Consider the following 18,834-nt stretch of genomic DNA (forward strand, 5'->3'; position numbering starts at 1 on the left):
TGGCCACTATAAGGAGCACCAGAAATCCCTGATAAGGGCATGAATGAGTTTTTCAGCAAGAGGCATCAGTGACACCGCAGGCAGGGTACAAGTTCCTCTGAATCACTGTGACTGAATAACCAATACAAAAAGAAAGAACTCAATATGATAAGTAGAAGTTAGGAACAAATATCAGATGGGGACCATGAAAGATGCAAGGATAAGTACACTCAGACTTTAAATAAAACTACTTTAGAAAGAGCACTATAAAACTGACCATTAGATGGCGACAGCAGTCAGATCATCTGCTTATGAATAAAGAAAACCAGGGCCATAAATTCTCTTCCAAGACTTAAACTGACTGAAGGCAAATATTAGAAATCCAGAAAGAGTCTGAAACCATCAGTAATATGTTGGCCCTACCAATACTGCAACAAGTATGTTATGTTTATTCATCCTAACTAAAGAATAGCAGAACTTGAATATAAATATAAAATTGCACATATCACAGTATATGTGAAAGAAGCAAACACTAAATCAATCCTGACTACTTTGTACCCAACTGGTAAAGGAGAGGGATATCTAAAAACTGTCCATGACAGACACATACATAACTGGTTTAGTTAATATGAACATGGTTAGATAACTGAAGTAGGCCAATCTTAAATGACATTTAACATATCCTGTCTTTATCTCCCAAAAAGTCAAAAAGCAACAAGTAAAAAATTGGATTGATTGATTTCATTCACCACATATTCTTCGTGAAAGTACCAAGAGAGAAGTAAAACAGTCAATAAAGGAAGTTGAGAGTCCAGGTGAGCAACCCCAGAATAATTATGAGCTAGTTACTCTGTACTCGGACTATGCCTTAACAAGTAACGAATAATTTTTTCTATGTTCCTATTATATACTCCTACAGAGTATATGTCAATACTGTGCAAGATGGAGTAAGACACACACACCCCCGCGCTCCTAATACTCATGGATGTTGAAATTGAAAAACTAGGAGTATAAGACTTGGCCACGTTCTCAGCACTGAACTAAACTTTAGGAACTGACAGTAAATGCTGAGGAGTAGGTCAAAAGCGTGTGCAGGATCCACGTGGGAAACTCCTTTTTACCTTGATAACTACAGGCAATCCTGATCACTTACTGGTGGTGAAGTTCTCCTTTACACTGTTATGTTTAATTCAAAGCACCGCCATGCCCCATACCTTGGTGGAGGAACCAGAGAATAAGGACAGGGTCTTGGCCCAAGTCCCCAACGAGCAAGGACAAGGACAGGCACTGACCGGACTGTCAACAGCAGGTCGCCGACCTCTGCTTCCTCGGACCCCTGAACGCAGCCTCCGTAACCCCGAAGGAGCCCTCACCTGCTCGCCCCGGTGATCAAAACCACCTTCCGCATCTTCGCGCACTCACAAACCGATCAGTAAGGTAGGTCCTCACCTCAGCTTCCACTAGAAACCCCCGACCCGGCGGAGCCTGTGCGCACGACAACCAATGGGGGACGGAACAGGACCGGACTCCCCTTGCGGCATCGACTCCACAATGGGCGGGCCAAACTCAGTCTGCGGCCAGCTCACAGCGCCTAAGCCGAGTGGAGTGAGATAGGCCGAGGGGCGGAGCCGCGTGACGCAGAGGACCAAGCCAATCCAGGCCGTCCCCGCCCCTTCCGCGGCTCAGGTGTCATCCCGCCCTGCTGCGTCGGGCTTTGGGGCGGCTTTTCCGGGTGGTGGCGCTCTTCGAGCGGAGTTTGGGTTGCTGTAGCTCCACAGGGTCGATGTCCTGGAGCCTTAGAATGGTATTAGGATGTTTACACCAGAGTTTGTGTTAGAGAAAAGGATTAGATCTAGGAGCTAAGGTTCGGGGATTAGCTGCTTTCCCACTGCTTTTTGAATGTGTAGAACCAACTTAATCCTCTTTGGGAAAATGAGCATTGATTTTATTAAGAATTTTATATATAATCATGCATGAAATGCCAATTTTCAAACCTTGGAATATGGTATGGAATCACATAATCTCAGAACTTCATTCTCAGAATGCAGTACTGAAAATGTACTATAATCTACATCAATGCCTCTCAAACTTTCTAACAAAGGATCAGTTTTTTGTTTCCAAACCATTCCAGATGGGTATTTTTGGAAAATACAAAAACCAAAAAATTACTGGAAAAATTGAAAACAAAATGCATACAAATTACAAGCCCTAGTTTTTTATTAGATTCAACACATATACAAGTACTCTACCAAACTAATAAAATTTCTAATGTTTACTCTAGGTTTCTATATTTCTAATAGACTGAAGGGCCATTACCAGGCCTTGTTAACTGAATTACACTGTATACCATCATACATCAGACTGTACTGAACATATTTTAACCCACTCTATGAACTCTTTTTTTTTTTAAACTTTTTTATTTGTTCTAATTTGTTGTACATGACAGTAGAATGCATTTATACGTTTTGGTAGATCCTCTTTCAAAATTTCAATTACTATGAACAGCTATGATCCCTAAAAATCTGAGATATTTGGTATTGGTTTTTGATCCTAGAGGTTTTGATTAATGATAACAGTTGACAGTAATCATTTATCTTGTGCCAAGAAAATCAGATTTGAAAATCCAAATCTGATTATTTGAACATTAGAGTCCTAGGTAAAAATTCTTTATTATTGAGGTGGGACTTCCATTCTTATCCCACTTTAAACTGCTCTGAAGAGACTGCCATTTAACAATATTTTCTGAATGTATTAGAGTAATATTAAGCCCAATCTTGAGAATCTAAACCAAACACTTTTTTTAAAAGTCCTGAAGCCCAGAAGTCATATGTAAAAGGGATAAGAGAGGAAAGAGAGATGTGTCCCAAAAGAAAATTAATTTCTACACAGAAAGTAGCAGGAACAGACTCCAGAGGTTCAGCATCACCTCAATCTTGGGATGATAGTGTACGATGGAGTGTGAGTTATGTGAAGGCCAGTTGACTTCAGAGCAAGGCAATCAGGCTCTCATCCATTATGACTTCCATGTAAGGTGAGTGAAGTAACTTTGGTCTCTTCTTCCTTTTTTCAATGTAATCTGCTTTTTTCAGTGTGCTGTGAGTTTTGAAAGATGGGCTAACCTACTAGAATAGAACTGTTTTTAATAGATGTCATTTAATTGTGTATTTTAAAAATATAACATGGAGAATACAGCTCAATAAGTATTGGAATATATTTTTCATTAATTAGGTGACTCTGGGTAGGTATGGTTTTTACAATCCCAAGCTGAATAGGTTTGAGTTATGCAGGGCTCATTGTATTTTCCTGGAAATTGGAAGAACTATATGGCACACAGTGATTCCATCTGTTATTGACAAATCTTAGTCCTGTGATTTGAATAGTAAACATAGCAACTGCTCCTTTGACTGTCTATTTACTACTTTATGTACTAAATCTGCTTCTACCCTAAGCCCCGAAACTGACCTCTGGTCCCTTTTATGATGACTGAAGCAGTCCTTCAAAGGACAAAGATGAGTAAATGTGTATCTTTTGCTTCTGTAACAGAGCTGTTTTTGGTTCTTACAAACTTCTCCAGAAATAAATTTCTTGTAATTTGCAAATAAGAGCAAAAAAACACCTGCCAATGGACACACACAGCTTCTCTTGTTCATATCTTTCACCTTTTGTCCCTTGAAATTACATATTTAGTCTGGCCCAGAACTACCTCAGGAGTGAAATTTTACCAGCATCATTGATTGTAAAAGGTTAAATGTTGCCAATACATAAGAAAATTGTCTCTTGGAGACTCAAGGACTACATAGAGGACTACTTATAAGTATGTTCATTTCTTTTTCAAATGTGAAGTGAATATACAATTATAAGTGGAGATGAATCAGTTTGCTAGTCCTCAACACTGAACCAAATAGAGTTCCTCAAGCTGCTAGTTAAAAAATATAAGAATAGATATTATCTTTGTACTCATTAAGGACTTATATAACCAGATGCATGCATTTTGTGTGTGTGTGTGTGTGTGTGTGTGTGTGTGTGTGTGTGAAAGAGAGAGAGAGAGAGAGAGAGAGAGAGTCAGAGTCAGAGTCATCTCTCATATCTACTTTTAAACCTTGGCAATAGATGTTAATAAAAGAATTGTACATCTCTCTGTTACCCTGGTTTCATTCTCACTATACAGCTACTTGGATCATTGCCCTTAAGTCTGAGAATGAAACCAGATACACCGAAGAGTCATAATGTGCCTTCATTAGCCCTCTGATTATTCTTTGAGAATATATATGCATACCCTAATCCATAGTGACCACCTTTGAAAGAAATATGTTCATCTTAAAAATATAAATTCATTCTTCAGGTTAAAAATAATGTGTTATTTTGACTGATTTCACACTAATATCTATCATTAAAACTGAATCTATATTCTGGTTTTGTGTAATTTTGTTGGTTTGTGTGTTATGGGCAGTCTAAGACCATATCTGGATTTAGTAGGGATTTGTATATATCAAACAAGACAACTCTGTAACAACAACAATAAAGGATTCACAATTACCTCTAGACTGGATTCCCCAGAACTGGAACAATTAACTTGAGAACATAAAATCACAGTCTCTGATATGTCAAAGACCAGAATGTTTTTCTTCCATTAAACATTCAACTAAGGTGTTAGAAGCCTATCTAAATTAACTCTATGACAGACAACCTCAGCAAGAGACAGCCACACCATCTAACTTCCCTTTCTCTGTCCCCATGTCCCATTACTTCTCCAAAACTGATTTAAAGAATAAGGATAAGAAAGCCCAGAAGTGGTGATGTTACACAGAAATAAGGACCCATCAGAATCATGACTCTTTAATCATTGTTATTTACAGTCTATCGTCTGACAGACTTACAGAGAATAAATAAAGAAAATATACAATTGGTATCATGTTTCTTTCTAATACAGAGAATTTTTACTTATTCTATTTTAGAATGACTATAATAGTTTTAAGCAGAAATTAAATCCATTTGCTGTTTACCCCTCAGCAAGACACATTATCCTCCAAAGCCTGCAGAATAATGCCCAGATGTTTCCTCATCATCACTGCAGAAATTCAGTCCTCCAAAAAAAGTTACCAGACAACAAGGGGAAAGAACAGGATATCATGAACAATAAAGAACTATTTATTAGGCTAGCTTACAGACTCTTGGTGTATGTGCAATAGTTTTCCCAACTTTCAGTTATTTCCAAACCTCTTCTTAAGAAAACAATTTTATGGTGAAAGTAAATTATCTCATCTCATCCCAACATACTTTGCCTTAAGTTTTTTTTTTTTTTTTTCATCTTTGTTTTCATTTTTTTTTCAAATTCTTCCTTGACATGGGAATGTAGTTGTGGCTGAGCAAAGGCTAGCTTGGGACTCAGATTCCTTCACCTGTAAAGATGTTGACAAAGTGTCTACAGGAGAATAGCTTGTTTCAAATGAGCTGGGTTTGGAACCAGAGTTTGGTTCCTGCTTTTAATCTGCTACAGTGTTGAGAACTACCTTGCACTACTGTCTAATTATCTCAAAGAATGAAGCATTTCCATAGATCAATTTCACTCTTACCAAGTATGCAAATGGAGAATATATTTTACCTGGTATAAGTATGAGTAATATTTCCTCTTTTCTTATTTGAAAATAAACCCTCTCTTACAGCAAAGCAATTCTCATTAAATTCATCCTGGTTATACTAGATGACAGGGTTTTTTCCTCCATCTTTTATTCATTCAAAAAACAACATTTGGAAAATATTTATCAAGTGTTCACTGGTGTGCTAGGAATTTTACAAGACACACACTGTTACAGTCTTGTGACCCTTAAATGGGGCAGCTTAAAAATGGCAATCACGAAACTCAAAAGTTGTAATCCACAGAAACAGTTGCAATTTCTCTCAATGTTGTTATTTCAATTAAGAATAGATATTTAGGCAAATGCAGTTTCTCTGCTACTCCAAAATCAGTTTTTATCACACATTATATTATATTCTTTCCACAAGTTATCCATGGTGTCATTAAGTGCCACCTAACTCTCGACCAAAATACTGATTTACTTGAAAATTTCCTTCTTTGATAAAAACCCTACTCACCTGTAGAAACTGCAAGAACCATACAGAACTTCCTTCTATACCTGGGTCTCTATACCCAACAATCTTTGGATGGATGGATCTTACTTTGGTATTATCTAATCCTTCTAAGACATTTTTGGATTGTAAAACTAATAGTAAAATTCAGAAACGGGAGAGGGAGGATATTGTTCAACAAAAAATGAACGTGTTAATTTGTTATATTGTCTTGAATTTTCTATGAATGTATCCAGATAGTGTCTTTCCTAATACATCCAAGCAAGGACAGGTTACAAATTATCAAGAGTTAAAATAATTCAGTAACTAAAGAAATATATTTGTAAAACTGGTGAAATCTAAATAAAATCTGTGATTTAGTTAGGGGGAGTACACCAATGTCAGTTTTCTGATTTTGAAAATGGTTCAAAGGGACTATAGTTTCTGTGGTTGAAAATGGGCTATGTAAAATATTATCAGTTGAGGAAACTAGATCTAGGGTAAGGTCACTCTATCCTTCATTTTCAAACTTCTTGAGAGTCTTATTTCAAAATAAAAAAGTTTTCAAAAAGGAGCCAGCAACTAAACAATTACTCATTAGTCTTCTGCCACCAAGTAATGTATCTAACTGGAACAGATGACTCAAAAATGCCAGAAATCAAATCGCCATTAACTACCCCTGTCTCTTTTCCCCTTAATTCAGCACTCTAAAAATTTTACCAAGTGGTAAAGACATTCATCTGTCTCTATAAAAATGTGAAATTTCAGTCCAGAAGTATTTCCCAGAGTAGATCAGGATCTGCATCTTCCAGAAACATTAGGGACCTACCACATGCACTGCAAAGAACAGAAATAGGACAGACAAGACTAAGATGGCAACCAGGTTTATGAATTCAACTTAGGATCAGAAACATAATAGCTATACATTGTAATTATTTTCATCTTTTTTTTTTTTTTTTTTTCCTGAGGAGAACAGATGCTGTTGTTTTAGTATATTTCTTTGGAACATCTTCCTTTTTCCCTCCTTCAGTCCCTCCCCTCTTATTCTACTTTACTCAAAACACATGGCCTAGCCCCACATCACAGCTTTCTTGTGGGAAGCCTAGATGGGACTAGAAAAACACATTTCTAACATGATACATAACTCATTGTGTGGCCACCAAAAGAGTTTTAGTTTTATCTAACTTATGCCTATTTTTTCCAGTTGATGGTGGCCATTCTGGGCCCAGCAATGGTGGGCATCCTTGAAAATGGATTTCATTAACAAAGGCAAGAGAAGGGAACACAAAGATTTAGGAACTACCATTAGCTCCCCATGTCTAGGTCTTCATGTCCAAAGTAACACTTGGAAATTCATGTCCAGTTCAGGCAGAGAGTGGACTTCTCACCAGTACTTAACTGTTAACAACAACTTCCATTTCCATTACTGTACCTGCCTTTTCATTTTTAATCTCTATCATCCAGTATTTCTTCTTCAACCATCCATATTTTTCTGTTCTTTTTAAGACACTTACTTTTTCTACCCTTTCTCAGATCTCTTTTCAAATCTTTGCTCTCATGCTTCAGAGTGGATTCCATCAGCTCCCTTTAGGACCAATTCTACCTTGTTTGACCTGCCCTTTTTCATGTCTCCCATGCACTCTCATTGCCTCTTTTTTTTTTTTTTTTTTTTTTTTTTTTTTTTTGCCTCTCTCCCACTGCACTCTCTTTCCTAACCCTCCTCATTCTCCCTCCCCAGTCATATACACATTCATTATTCATTTTTTTGTCCCACTTACATACCTCTCTCTTTGTTATACATTCTTGAACACTCATAAGTGATCTTTCCACAGCTTACTCCCCCTGGATACTTCTTTTCACTTCAGTAAACACTTGTGAACTAATCATATATGCGTCTGGACAGTACATCAAGATTTTGACCTAGCTATCAGCACATTAACTAGCACAAGTATAAATTAAGATCTGACTATCTAAAAACAACCTCAACATAAAATAGTTTACATACATCATGAAGAGGATAATTTATACATTCTTGAACACTCATAAGTGATCTTTCCACAGCTTCACCCCATTGAATACTTCTTTTCACTTCAGTAAACATTTGTGAACTAATCATATATGTGTCTGGACAGTACATCAAGATTTTGACCTAGCTATCAGCACATTAACCAGCACAAGTATAAATTAAGATCTGAGTATCTAAAAACACAACCTCAACAAAATAGTTTACATACATCACAAAGAGGATAATTTACAGCAAAGAGAAGAAGGTCCTTTACTTTCTTATTTTCCCTGTTTCTTTTCCAAATCCTAGCTTCATTTGAATTTGAGCTGCTTTTTAATATACATACTAAGGCTACATACTAAGTCTTTACCATGTATTCTTTTGTGTCACTTCAGATTTGTGCTGCTAACCTCTACAGGTTTGAGAAGTTAAACCTATATCTATAGTACAATTTCTTAGTGCCATACTATGTCTATAGTACAATTTTCTTAGACTATGAGAATGGTCCTTTTCATCCAGAAAAGGATACTTGTATATGATAATACATATTTGGCAGCCACCTAAAACAGGTTACTTCCATAACTCAAGGTCAGGGAAATCCATAATTTTAATTTCATTTTAATTTTTAGAGTATGGGAATGTGGAATACAGTGAATTGAGGCAGAATCCTAAAGAGTCATAAGCAGAGAGATGTTAGGCAATGTAAGGGGAAATAGTCTGGAGGTAGCCTTACTAGAGGCATGTAGATAAAGAATAGACCGTATGTTCTGATTCAAGTCCTTTTATTTCTAAGGAAGCTAACACTTTCCTTGAGATCAGAGGATGGCAGATTTCATTAGAAAACATGTCTTGCCCTGTACATCTCAAAGAAGATAAATATTATAGAAATGGTATCACTAAAGCAGTATACAGATGCAGGTACCATTGTTACTACTATTACAGTAACTTCTCCCAAGATCTCTTCTACCAACCCCATTTTCCAGAACAGGAAATGACCAGATTACTGAATCCACATCAGTTATAGAAGCAGTTATCCAGTAAGCACTTCAATACCATCTAATTCAAATTCCTCATTTTACAGATAAGGAAACAAAATTCAGAAAAACAAGAAGGCACACTTGACTTGAAGCAAAAGATGGTCAAGCAAACATTCTCCTGACTCTTAAACCAAAGTTTATCATTAAAGAGACTGAAGCCCAGTCTTAGAACAACCATGTGGAAAGGGCATTTGCTATAGTCAGGAGATTACCTACAAATGAAAGTTGGGGACTTAGATTTATGTTCATGCAGGGGTTGGAGCAATGTTGAAAGCTAAATGGAGAAACACTGAAGTTCCTAAGAGACTATGAGAAGGCAGACCATGGAGGCAACAGAAGGAGACCCAAGTGGTCAAGACTATTTCTTGTCGCCTTTGGAAGCTACTTCTGTATCTTCTCTTATTTTTTCTCAGTGGGAATTAAGGGTCCCCTTTTCTAGTTTTCCTGCTGAATATGAAAATTTATGAAGTGTCAAAACTCAGAATCTTCTCTAAGGAGAGTCCTACTCAACAGTATACCCATTTCCATGAATTCTGAGAATCAGAGCCTCTTGTTTTTCTGCTGGCTATACCATCTTGTTGACAAGAAGATGAAAATGAAGCAGTAGCAGTGGATGGTCATCCTATACATCTCTGGAATCAAGGACTCTTGGGGTTAGAAAAACATTAAATATTGTCTAATATAGCTCTCTTTCCTTTATTTGAAAACCTTCAACTTCTTGCATAGTTCTTTAGCCTATACCTGATCCTCTGCAAAAGACAAAGGACTCCCCATCTCTGGAGGTATCCCATTCATTCTTGTATATCTTGACTGGCTGTATTTATCCTTTTTAGAATAGAATTCAGTTTCCCTTTAATGTCCCTTCATTGGTTCTGGGTCAACCTTTTGGGGGAATTCAGAACAGATCTATTTTCTGTTATACATGGACTTTAGGTATTCATATCTAAGAAATTCAGTCTCCAGCCCACACATCCAGAGATGTTACCCATTAACAGAAACTTGTACAAGGTGAACCAAAGGGTCTATCATCAAGATATTAAAACACCAGCCTTTACTAATTAAAAAATTGATGCCCACCAAAACACATGCATGAAAATTTCTGAACAAGACAAAGAAAAGGACCCTCACAAGTGAATATTAAATAGCATACCTGTTATCTGTTCTTCATAGAACTCCTTAGATAATGGCTATTATCTATTCAAGAATACTTCCATGCAGAAGATACTTTTAAAAAAATAACTGTTCCCCTACATTTAGCCTTGCAACAGACATTCTTTCCTATCCATATCCTCTGTTACTTTATATATGCATTTCAACCATGACCCCTGCCCATCAGTGAAGAAAATACCAATTCCAAGAAACTAGGACCATTTCAGAATGCATCATTCACTTTGATAGAACAGGGAAATCAGAGAATGGGACATGTCCAGAAGCCAAATCAGAAAACCATCTGTGATAAGTTGTTATATATCAAGTCCTCTGATTCTCCGTGGTTACTACATGTTTTCCCTAAGCCTAATCTCATGTTTCCCAAGACATTAGTATTCTTCAATTTTTTTTTATTTCTGAAGATAATTTATAAAAGGTAACATGAAAAAATATTGAAGAATCTGCACATTTATAAACATAAGCATATTTAACCTTTATAAATTATCTGAATATGTACTTTTCTAGCCTTTGTTATCTAACTCTTTGGTATATCAAGATTTTTTTACTAGATTTTATCTGCCCTAGGTTTTCTTCTTTCTCTTTTGTAGTTCTTTAATGTAAAAAAAAAAAAAAAAAAAGGTATATATGAGTCAGTGGTAGGGAGTAAAGGAGTGGCATGGGGGAGGTGATGGACAGAGAGGGAACAAAGCAAAAAAGCCTGTGTCTCTCAGTTCCATTAAATTGTCCAGATGGAGTGGCTTAGGTATGGTTGAGTGGTAGGTCTTGCAAAGAAACTGGGCCATTGGAATGCTGTCAGGCATTGATGGCATCACTCGTCCCCTTGTTGAAGGAGCAAAAGGTGGATTTCTTGGAACGATGGACGGTGCTTTGTATCTCTTCTCCAACAGCTGAGCATAAGCTTATACACAGAATCAGGGCAAATGGCTGGTTGAGGGAGGTAAATCTTTGAAAACAAAAATTTAAAAGAAGAAAGAAAGAGAGAAATATTAAGATGAGGAAAGAAAATGAACACTGGTTCCATCATAGTTTGGTCGTCCCCCTTGCCCACTTTCTTGAGCTTGATAACTGAAATGGGTGTCCCTACACACTCTGAACCATATAAACTCTACATCATGTACAACCACAAGAATGGAATCCTAATTAGAATAAGTTACACTCCATGTCTGCATAATACATCAAAATTCACTTTCTTATCATGTTAAATAAAAACAATTTTTTAAACTTTTAAAATTAGAATACTGAAATTTAAATAAGAATTTAAATAGTAATTAAACAGTAAAATGTAATAAAATACAAATCAAAGAAGTTATATTTACTCCATTAAATTTAGAAAATTTTTATCAAAAATTTACATTTGGATGCTTATAAATGTGCTTACTCAGCACATAATGATGCTATTTGGTTTTGGCCTGGCTTCAGTCAAATGCTGGTTTTTACTCCATGACCACCGATAGTCAAAAATGTGTATTTTGTGTACAACTAGCATTGATGAAGATAAAAATAGTGGACCTTTTTAAACAGATGATGATAAAAATAAATAAAATAAAATCTATAGGAGAAATGTCTCATAACCAAGGTAATTTAGATCCCTCTCCTAAAAAATATCTATAGGATATCAAGACAAATTTAAATTTCAAGTTCCCTTTCTCATTTTCAACATGCATTATGCATCATTCATATCATTCCTTTATTATTTACAAGGGTCTATTTAAACAACAGAAGATTCACTTCTTATTTTTTTGGAAAAGCTTTCCCCAATTTTCCTGCTAGAGATGCTCTAATCCTAGAGTGTGCTATAGCCGGGTTCCTTTAGGGAAGTGTGATGCTCTAGCTACTAGCAAGCTTTAAATTACAGATCTCATAGGAATATCAAAAACTGACTCAACCAAAGAAAGCACCCAAGTCCTCATCCATTCATCCCTAAATACTCTTACCTGCCTCCCCTGGTCTCGGAAGAACTCTCCAGTATTCTCAATAACCTGTTCATCTGACAGCTGGGAATAGGGCTGCTCCTGGCAAAAGGTGAAAGTCTCCCACAGAGTCACCCCAAAGGCCCACACATCACTTGCTGTAGTGAATTTGCCCTGTTGAAGTCAAACAAGGGAAAATCAGAATAACCCAAGAAAACAAGAGCAGGTTATATTTTCATAATCTGGAATCTCCCCATCCAAGGGCAAGAAATACTGAAACTGCCAAGATCTGCACAGAGGTTCTAGAAATAAAAATGTGAAGTTGTCAAAAGGCAAATCATTCTCTCATCTTCATGATCTCAGCTTAGTTCTGTTTCTCTTACAGAGGAGACCCAGGAGCTGAAAGAAATATGGTCACAAAGCATCCATCCCCAACTGAGTGTCAGAGGTTCAACTTTGCTCTAGGGTAGCCTTGGGAGAAGGTCCCTAGGAAAGTCGAAATTACAAAGGAAAGTCAACCATTTTTATGTTAGAGATAGAGGAATCTGGTTGAAGTGTCTGGAGTAAGTCCCTGAGAGAATCCAAAACTCTTTCTTCCCACTTCAGTGATAGTCACAGTCTTCAAAAAAAGACTATCACTTGATAGTACTGAGATTCAGATGTAATTTACATGTAGTAAATACTCAAACATTTTCTATTCAATAAGACAACCACACAGTGAAGTAGAAGATATATTTAGGTCAGAAAAATGAGACAGGAGAAGTTTACTAAATTACCATGGTTAATAAGAACATTAGTATGGGAGAAATTGAAATTTGAACCAAGGCTCCATTTCAGTCTTATTTCTTAACACCATAGATACAGCAATGACTAGTTACATTAGAATTAGGTAAAATATAATGATTCACACATAGAAATGAAAAAGATCATAGACTTTTGAAAAGTTGTATATATCACAGGATCACACTTAATAGCAAGAAGTTGAAAAGAACTTAGACATCAAATTATAAAGATATTATTAAATTACAGAACATATCCCTACAATAGAAATTATGCAGTCACTAAAAAATGTTTTAAAGCATATTTAATGATATTGGACATGCCAGTGATAATGTGCTAAGATAGAGGTGAATGACTTGGCATCATTCCAATTACATAATATAAATTTTACACAGAAATGCACATAGAGAAATACACGCATATGAAAAAATCCTCAAAGGAAATATATCAAAACATTAATTGATGAAGGAAAGGAGATAACTATATATTTTTTTCATTTCAAAACTACTTTTTGAATCTTGTAAAAGGATGATCTGTAAATAAGCAGATTAGCTACAAATAAAACCAAATTGACCTCAGACTTTTCTCTGCAGTACTACAAAAGACAAAATTACATATGTACAGTATTGTAGGAAGTAAAAGTTTATAGTCTAATTATCCTTTAAATCAGCTAGCTTATAAAACTAACAATGAAACTCTTAGATATTCATGATCATAAAACATCTCCAAGAGAGACATTAGAAAAAGACTTTCAAAAAAATAAAAAAAGAAAAAAAAAAGAAAAAGACTTTGATTCATGATGGAGAACACCAGAAATTAAGTAAAATGTAGTACACAAAGAATGATAAACTTAAAAAGTAAATGGTAAAGATCATAAAAATAAAAATATAGAGATCAATCTAAATAATTAATGAGCAACATGTTTATAAAGTTAACATAGAATAAAAATTCTTTGTGTGATTAACATTTCTTTACATGATAAGATTTTTTAATACACTAAGACCAATGAGGAGGTGGAAAGTGTAGAAAAAATATAATACTAAATTCCACATTATACTGTTTACCATTCTTTCCTAGAGTATGTTACTTTTTACAAGAAATAGGCAAGTATTGAATAATAATAATAATTAGGTATTATGAATTGAGCTGCTGTAAACATTGATGTGGCTGCATTACTGTAGTATACTAATTTAAGTCCTTTGGGTATAAACCAAGGAGTGGGGTAACTGGGTCAAAAGGTGGGTCCATTCCAAGTTTTCTGAGGAATCTCCATACTTTCCAGAGTAACAGCAACAATTTGCAACTCTATCAGCAATATAAAAGTGTGCCTTTTTCCCAAAATTCATGTCAACATCTATTATTGCTTGTGTTCTTGATACTAGCCATTCTAATTGGAGTGAGATGAAATCTTGGAGTTGTTTTGATTTGCATTTCTCTAATTACTAGAGATGTTAAACACTTTTTTATTAATCGCCTATATATCTTCTTCTGTAAACCCATATTCCTAAACTTCAACATCCTTCTCCATTGTTAAAGAATCCCTTTGCATTCTTCCAAAGGATCAGCTGCTCTTTTATTCCCTGCATAATAGTCCCTCACCATCCCAGAATAATGGTAAACTTTAAAGCTCACTGCTCCCCATTTTAATACTCCAAGTTACTCTCATGACCAGGGATGGCCCATTTATTGATTGGTTCTTTGTATTTTTGTTGTAAAGTTTTGTAAGTTCTTTATAAATGTTGGAGATTAGTGCTCTATCTGACATGCATGTGGAAAAGATTTTCTCCCACTCTGTAGGTTCTCTTTTCACATTATTGATTGTATCCTTTGCTGAGAAAAAGCTTTTTAGCTTGACTCCATCCAATATATTGATTCTTGCTTTGATTTCTTGTGCTTTGGGAGTCTTGTTAAGGAAGTCTGGTCCTAAACCAACATGATGAAGATTCAGGCCTACTTTTTCTTCTATTTGGTACAGGGTCTCTAGTCTAATTCCTAAGTCCTTGATCCATTTTGAGTTGAGTTTTGTGCAGGGTGAGAGATAGAGGTTTAATTTCATTTTACTACATATGGCTTTCCAGTTTTGCCAGCACCATTTGTTGAACAGGCTATCTTTTCTCCATTGTATGTTTTTGGCTCCTTTGTCTAGTATGAGGTAACTATATTTTTGTGGATTTGTCTCTATTCTGTACCATTGTTCTTCTATTCTGTACCATTGGTCTGCCTGTCTATTCTGGTGCCAATACCATGCCATTTTTGTTACTATTGCTCTGTTGTATAGTTTAAGGTCTGGTATTGTGATACCTCCTACTTTACTCTTTCTGCTCCGAATTGCTTTGGTTATTCAAGATCTCTTATTCTTCCAGATAAAGCTCATGATTGCTTTCCCTATTTCTTGGAATGGACTCACCTTTTGACCCAGTTCTCCCCCTCCTTGGTTTATACCCAAAGGACTTAAAATCTGCATACTATAGTAATGCAGTCACATCAATGTTTATAGCAGCACAATTCACAATAGCTAGATTGTGAAACCAACCCAGATGCCCTTCAACAGATGAATGGTTAAAGAAACTGTGGTGTATACACACAATGGAATATTATTCAGTCATAAAGAATAATAATATTATGGCATTTGCAGAGAAATGTATGGAATTGGAGAATATCATGCTAAGAGAAATAAGTCAATACCAAAAAACCAAAGGCCAAATGTTTTCCCTGATAAGTGGATGATAAATCTACATTGTGAACAACCATAGAAATGAAAAGTTGTACCCCATTTGTATACAATGAATCAAAATGTATTCTGTAAAATAAATAAATAAATAAAAGGAAAAGGCAATTAGTACACAAGTAAGATCATCTCCAGTCAGAGAAAATATGAAGCAAGCTCCTATGAAGCTTGACTCCTGTTGTCTCTGATTTGTCTCTACCCTAGGGTGGGGTTTACAAATGCCAGGAACTCACCAGCAAGATGCTCTCCCAAGACATCCAGCGGATAGGGAGCACTGCTCGGCCCTGGATCCGGTAGTAGTCACCACTGTATAGGTTTCTGCTCATTCCAAAGTCAGCTATCTTGATGGTATAGTTCTTACCCACTAAGCAGTTTCGTGTAGCCAGATCTCGGTGGACAAAATTAAGAGAGGAAAGGTACTTCATGCCAGAGGCAATTTGTGTAGCCATAAACTTCAGATTGGCATAACTGAGGAATATACAAGAAAAGAAAAAGTAGCCTATGAATACAGGAAATTAGATAGGGTACTCATTCTAAAGTTGATATCAACAAACCAAGTATTTAAACTTCAACATCCTTCTCCATTGTTAAAGAATCCCTTTGCATTCTTCCAAAGGATCAGCTGCTCTTTTATTCCCTGCATAATAGTCCCTCACCATCCCAGAATAATGGTAAACTTTAAAGCTCACTGCTCCCCATTTTAATACTCCAAGTTACTCTCATGACCAGGGAAGAGATAGAAGACCTGGTTCATTTACCTGACAGAGGATACATTGCTGGAGCAAGAACTGGGGGGCTCATGGCGGGAAAGAAACTGATTGAGGTCTCCATTCTCCATGTACTCCGTGATCATGCAAAGAGGGTCATCAGTGATACACACAGCTAAGAGACGGATGATGTTTGCATCCTTGAGCCGGGACATGATCTTTATCTCCTTAAGAAAATCATTCCTTAGGAGGACACAGACATAGATAAATCCAGAGGTTGCCAGTATCAGAATGAAGAGGGGGAAGTATGCACATCAAAGTCTATTCCTACCCATTACACTAAGGCTCATTTGCCTTTGGGAAATCTTTGATAGGACAGAGAAATTGGCACCATGAACTGTTTCATTCTCCATTTCCTGGAATACAATAGACCCTCATTCAATTATAATGTTTTTGAAAACAAGATTTATGATTTATTCACATTTGCATCACTAGCATTTAACAAAATGCTTGCCATGTAGAAACTGGTCAATATTTACTAAATCAAATATATGCTGCATAAAACTACTCTGAAAAATTAAACTTTTCACTGAAAATCATTTGCCTTTTCAAAAAACCACAGAATCACACTATTAATAAAGTGAAGAAAGTTTTTATAAAGTGTATAACCACCTTCTGGTTTATCTAATAATTCTTTATTTTCTCTACTAGTTTTTGTTAGTATAGTCTATGCCCACAGTCAGTCACAACATACATTCAGTAACATGGTTCAGAATTCTTTAAAGGCCATGGTGGTAAATTGGATCATGTCAAAAGAAGTACTCACCTAGCAAAGAGTATAATTATTTGAGTACATAATGACAGTCATTCTTAAGTTATAAAGTAACAACATATACTTTGGTGAAGCCACAAGCCCATATTCCTAAAACTACTGGAGCAAATCAATTTATAAATCTCCTGTAAGTTGTATAGGAATTCTCTTCTGAAAGTCATACTATGCCAATATTAACCCTTGGAAACAATATGGTCCTAATTCAATATCTTCCCTCTTCTTTTTCCCATTAATCTCAAATCAGGGGTGTCCAAGACCTGGAAGGGCCCAGAGTCTAGACCATTCACCACGGGTAAGTACACTGGGCACAGTGGAGGCAAGGCAAACCTCACCAAACAAAACAATGGAAAAGATTTTATTATATTCTATGTTTTTTTTTCCTTATCACTTTTTCCACTTATGTGATAAGATTAATATGAAGAATATTCCATCTCTCCATGGGACCAAAAACTGTCACTTTTCATTCACACTAATATCCTTGAGACTGAAATTCTCAGCTAAAATATGAAAACTTCCACAGTTCCATTCTCTCACCTTTCTCTCTTCTTGATCCCATACCCTGTTAACTTTAAGACTTAATGAAATTTATCACCATTTTTAGAATTTAAATTTGAGGAATAGGAATAATAAACTTTCTCTCACTATGAATATCAGTGATAAGAATCAAGGCAACTCAACTGCATATATTAACCAGATGTGCAGATTTTTCTAAGACACAATCAGCATGCCTCTCTGGGTGAGGATTAATTCACAATTATTGTAATTGAAAGACTTTCAATGGAGTATGACTGAAAATTGCAATTTATGAAGTAAAGGATCCAAGAGATTATTAGCAGTTTGAAAAACTGCTAAAGAACTGTGAATTCTTTTGCTTTGAGATTCATGGGTACTTTTCCAACTAGAGGCAGCTTCTCATTTGTGGGGCTGCTGGACATAGAAGAAAAGGAGCATAAAAGAGAAAGAAAGAATGAGAAAGTAAATAGAGATGTGAAAGAGAATGTAAAAAACTTAGCAAGAAAGATGTGTATGATTGTGAAGTGTGGTAGGAGGTAATGAATTCAGGAGTCTTTGTAATGATTGAAGAAGTATACATCTAGACTGTTGTATATTGGGAAGTATGGTACTGTGCAAAGGGTGTTAGGAAGTAAATATGTGACAAATATAATGAAAATGTATGTTTAAGTTTGAGAGAGATGAAGAAGATGAGGATTTAGAAAAATAAGGCATAATAATGGAAACATGAGTGAGTTCACTAAACTTCCCATCTCAAAAGAAAAAAAAAAAAGTGCTCAGAAGTTTCCAGAAATATTCCTGGTCTAAAAGATGAAATAAATAAAGGAAAATTCAAAATGCAGACCACAGACCTGGCATTCTTGTTGGCATCTGCTCGGAGCATTTTCACAGCCACCAGGACAGGCTGGTTGGCACTGACATCTAGGGCAAAATCTTTGTCTTTGAATTTTTCCATTCCCTCCACTTCACAGAGATGAACCTAGACAAAAGTCATCTAGTCTCAGCATCATCATTTCTCCTGAAGATGTCTCAGTACTCTTGCTGGCATTTCCTGGAGATAAACTAACTCTTACACTCAGGTAAAATAATCAAAAGAATGATAAGAAG

At 36.0% G+C, this 18,834-nt stretch overlaps 2 protein-coding genes across 14 annotated transcripts in view; both read right to left on the reverse strand.

Annotated features, from left to right (window-relative positions):
- Hsd17b7 (hydroxysteroid 17-beta dehydrogenase 7) overlaps positions 1–1,565 on the reverse strand; it is a 39,116-nt gene extending 37,551 nt beyond the window's left edge. For 2 of the 5 annotated variants that reach the window (XM_047559833.1, XM_047559834.1), the window contains exon 1: positions 1,353–1,555. In XM_047559833.1, the coding sequence (XP_047415789.1) occupies positions 1,353–1,387 (35 nt within the window). In that variant the 5' untranslated portion in view covers positions 1,388–1,555. Of the gene's footprint in view, positions 1–1,352 lie in introns of all 5 variants that reach the window. The other 3 variants (XM_047559835.1, XM_047559832.1, XM_047559836.1) reach the window with 3 other exon arrangements.
- A 3,234-nt stretch (positions 1,566–4,799) lies between these two features.
- Positions 4,800–18,834, reverse strand: part of Ddr2 (discoidin domain receptor tyrosine kinase 2) — a 162,194-nt gene continuing 148,159 nt past the window's right edge. For all 9 annotated transcript variants that reach the window (XM_047564239.1, XM_047564249.1, XM_047564266.1 and 6 more), the window contains 5 exons: positions 18,579–18,706; positions 16,434–16,625; positions 15,909–16,143; positions 12,192–12,341; positions 4,800–11,200 (listed from right to left, as the gene is read on the reverse strand). In XM_047564239.1, coding sequence (XP_047420195.1) covers positions 11,066–11,200; positions 12,192–12,341; positions 15,909–16,143; positions 16,434–16,625; positions 18,579–18,706 — 840 coding nt within the window. In that variant the 3' untranslated portion in view covers positions 4,800–11,065. The remainder of the gene's footprint in view (positions 11,201–12,191; positions 12,342–15,908; positions 16,144–16,433; positions 16,626–18,578; positions 18,707–18,834) is intronic.

This window comes from Sciurus carolinensis, chromosome 1, assembly GCF_902686445.1.
Source record: "Sciurus carolinensis chromosome 1, mSciCar1.2, whole genome shotgun sequence".
In the NCBI taxonomy this organism is placed as follows: Eukaryota; Metazoa; Chordata; class Mammalia; order Rodentia; family Sciuridae; genus Sciurus; species Sciurus carolinensis.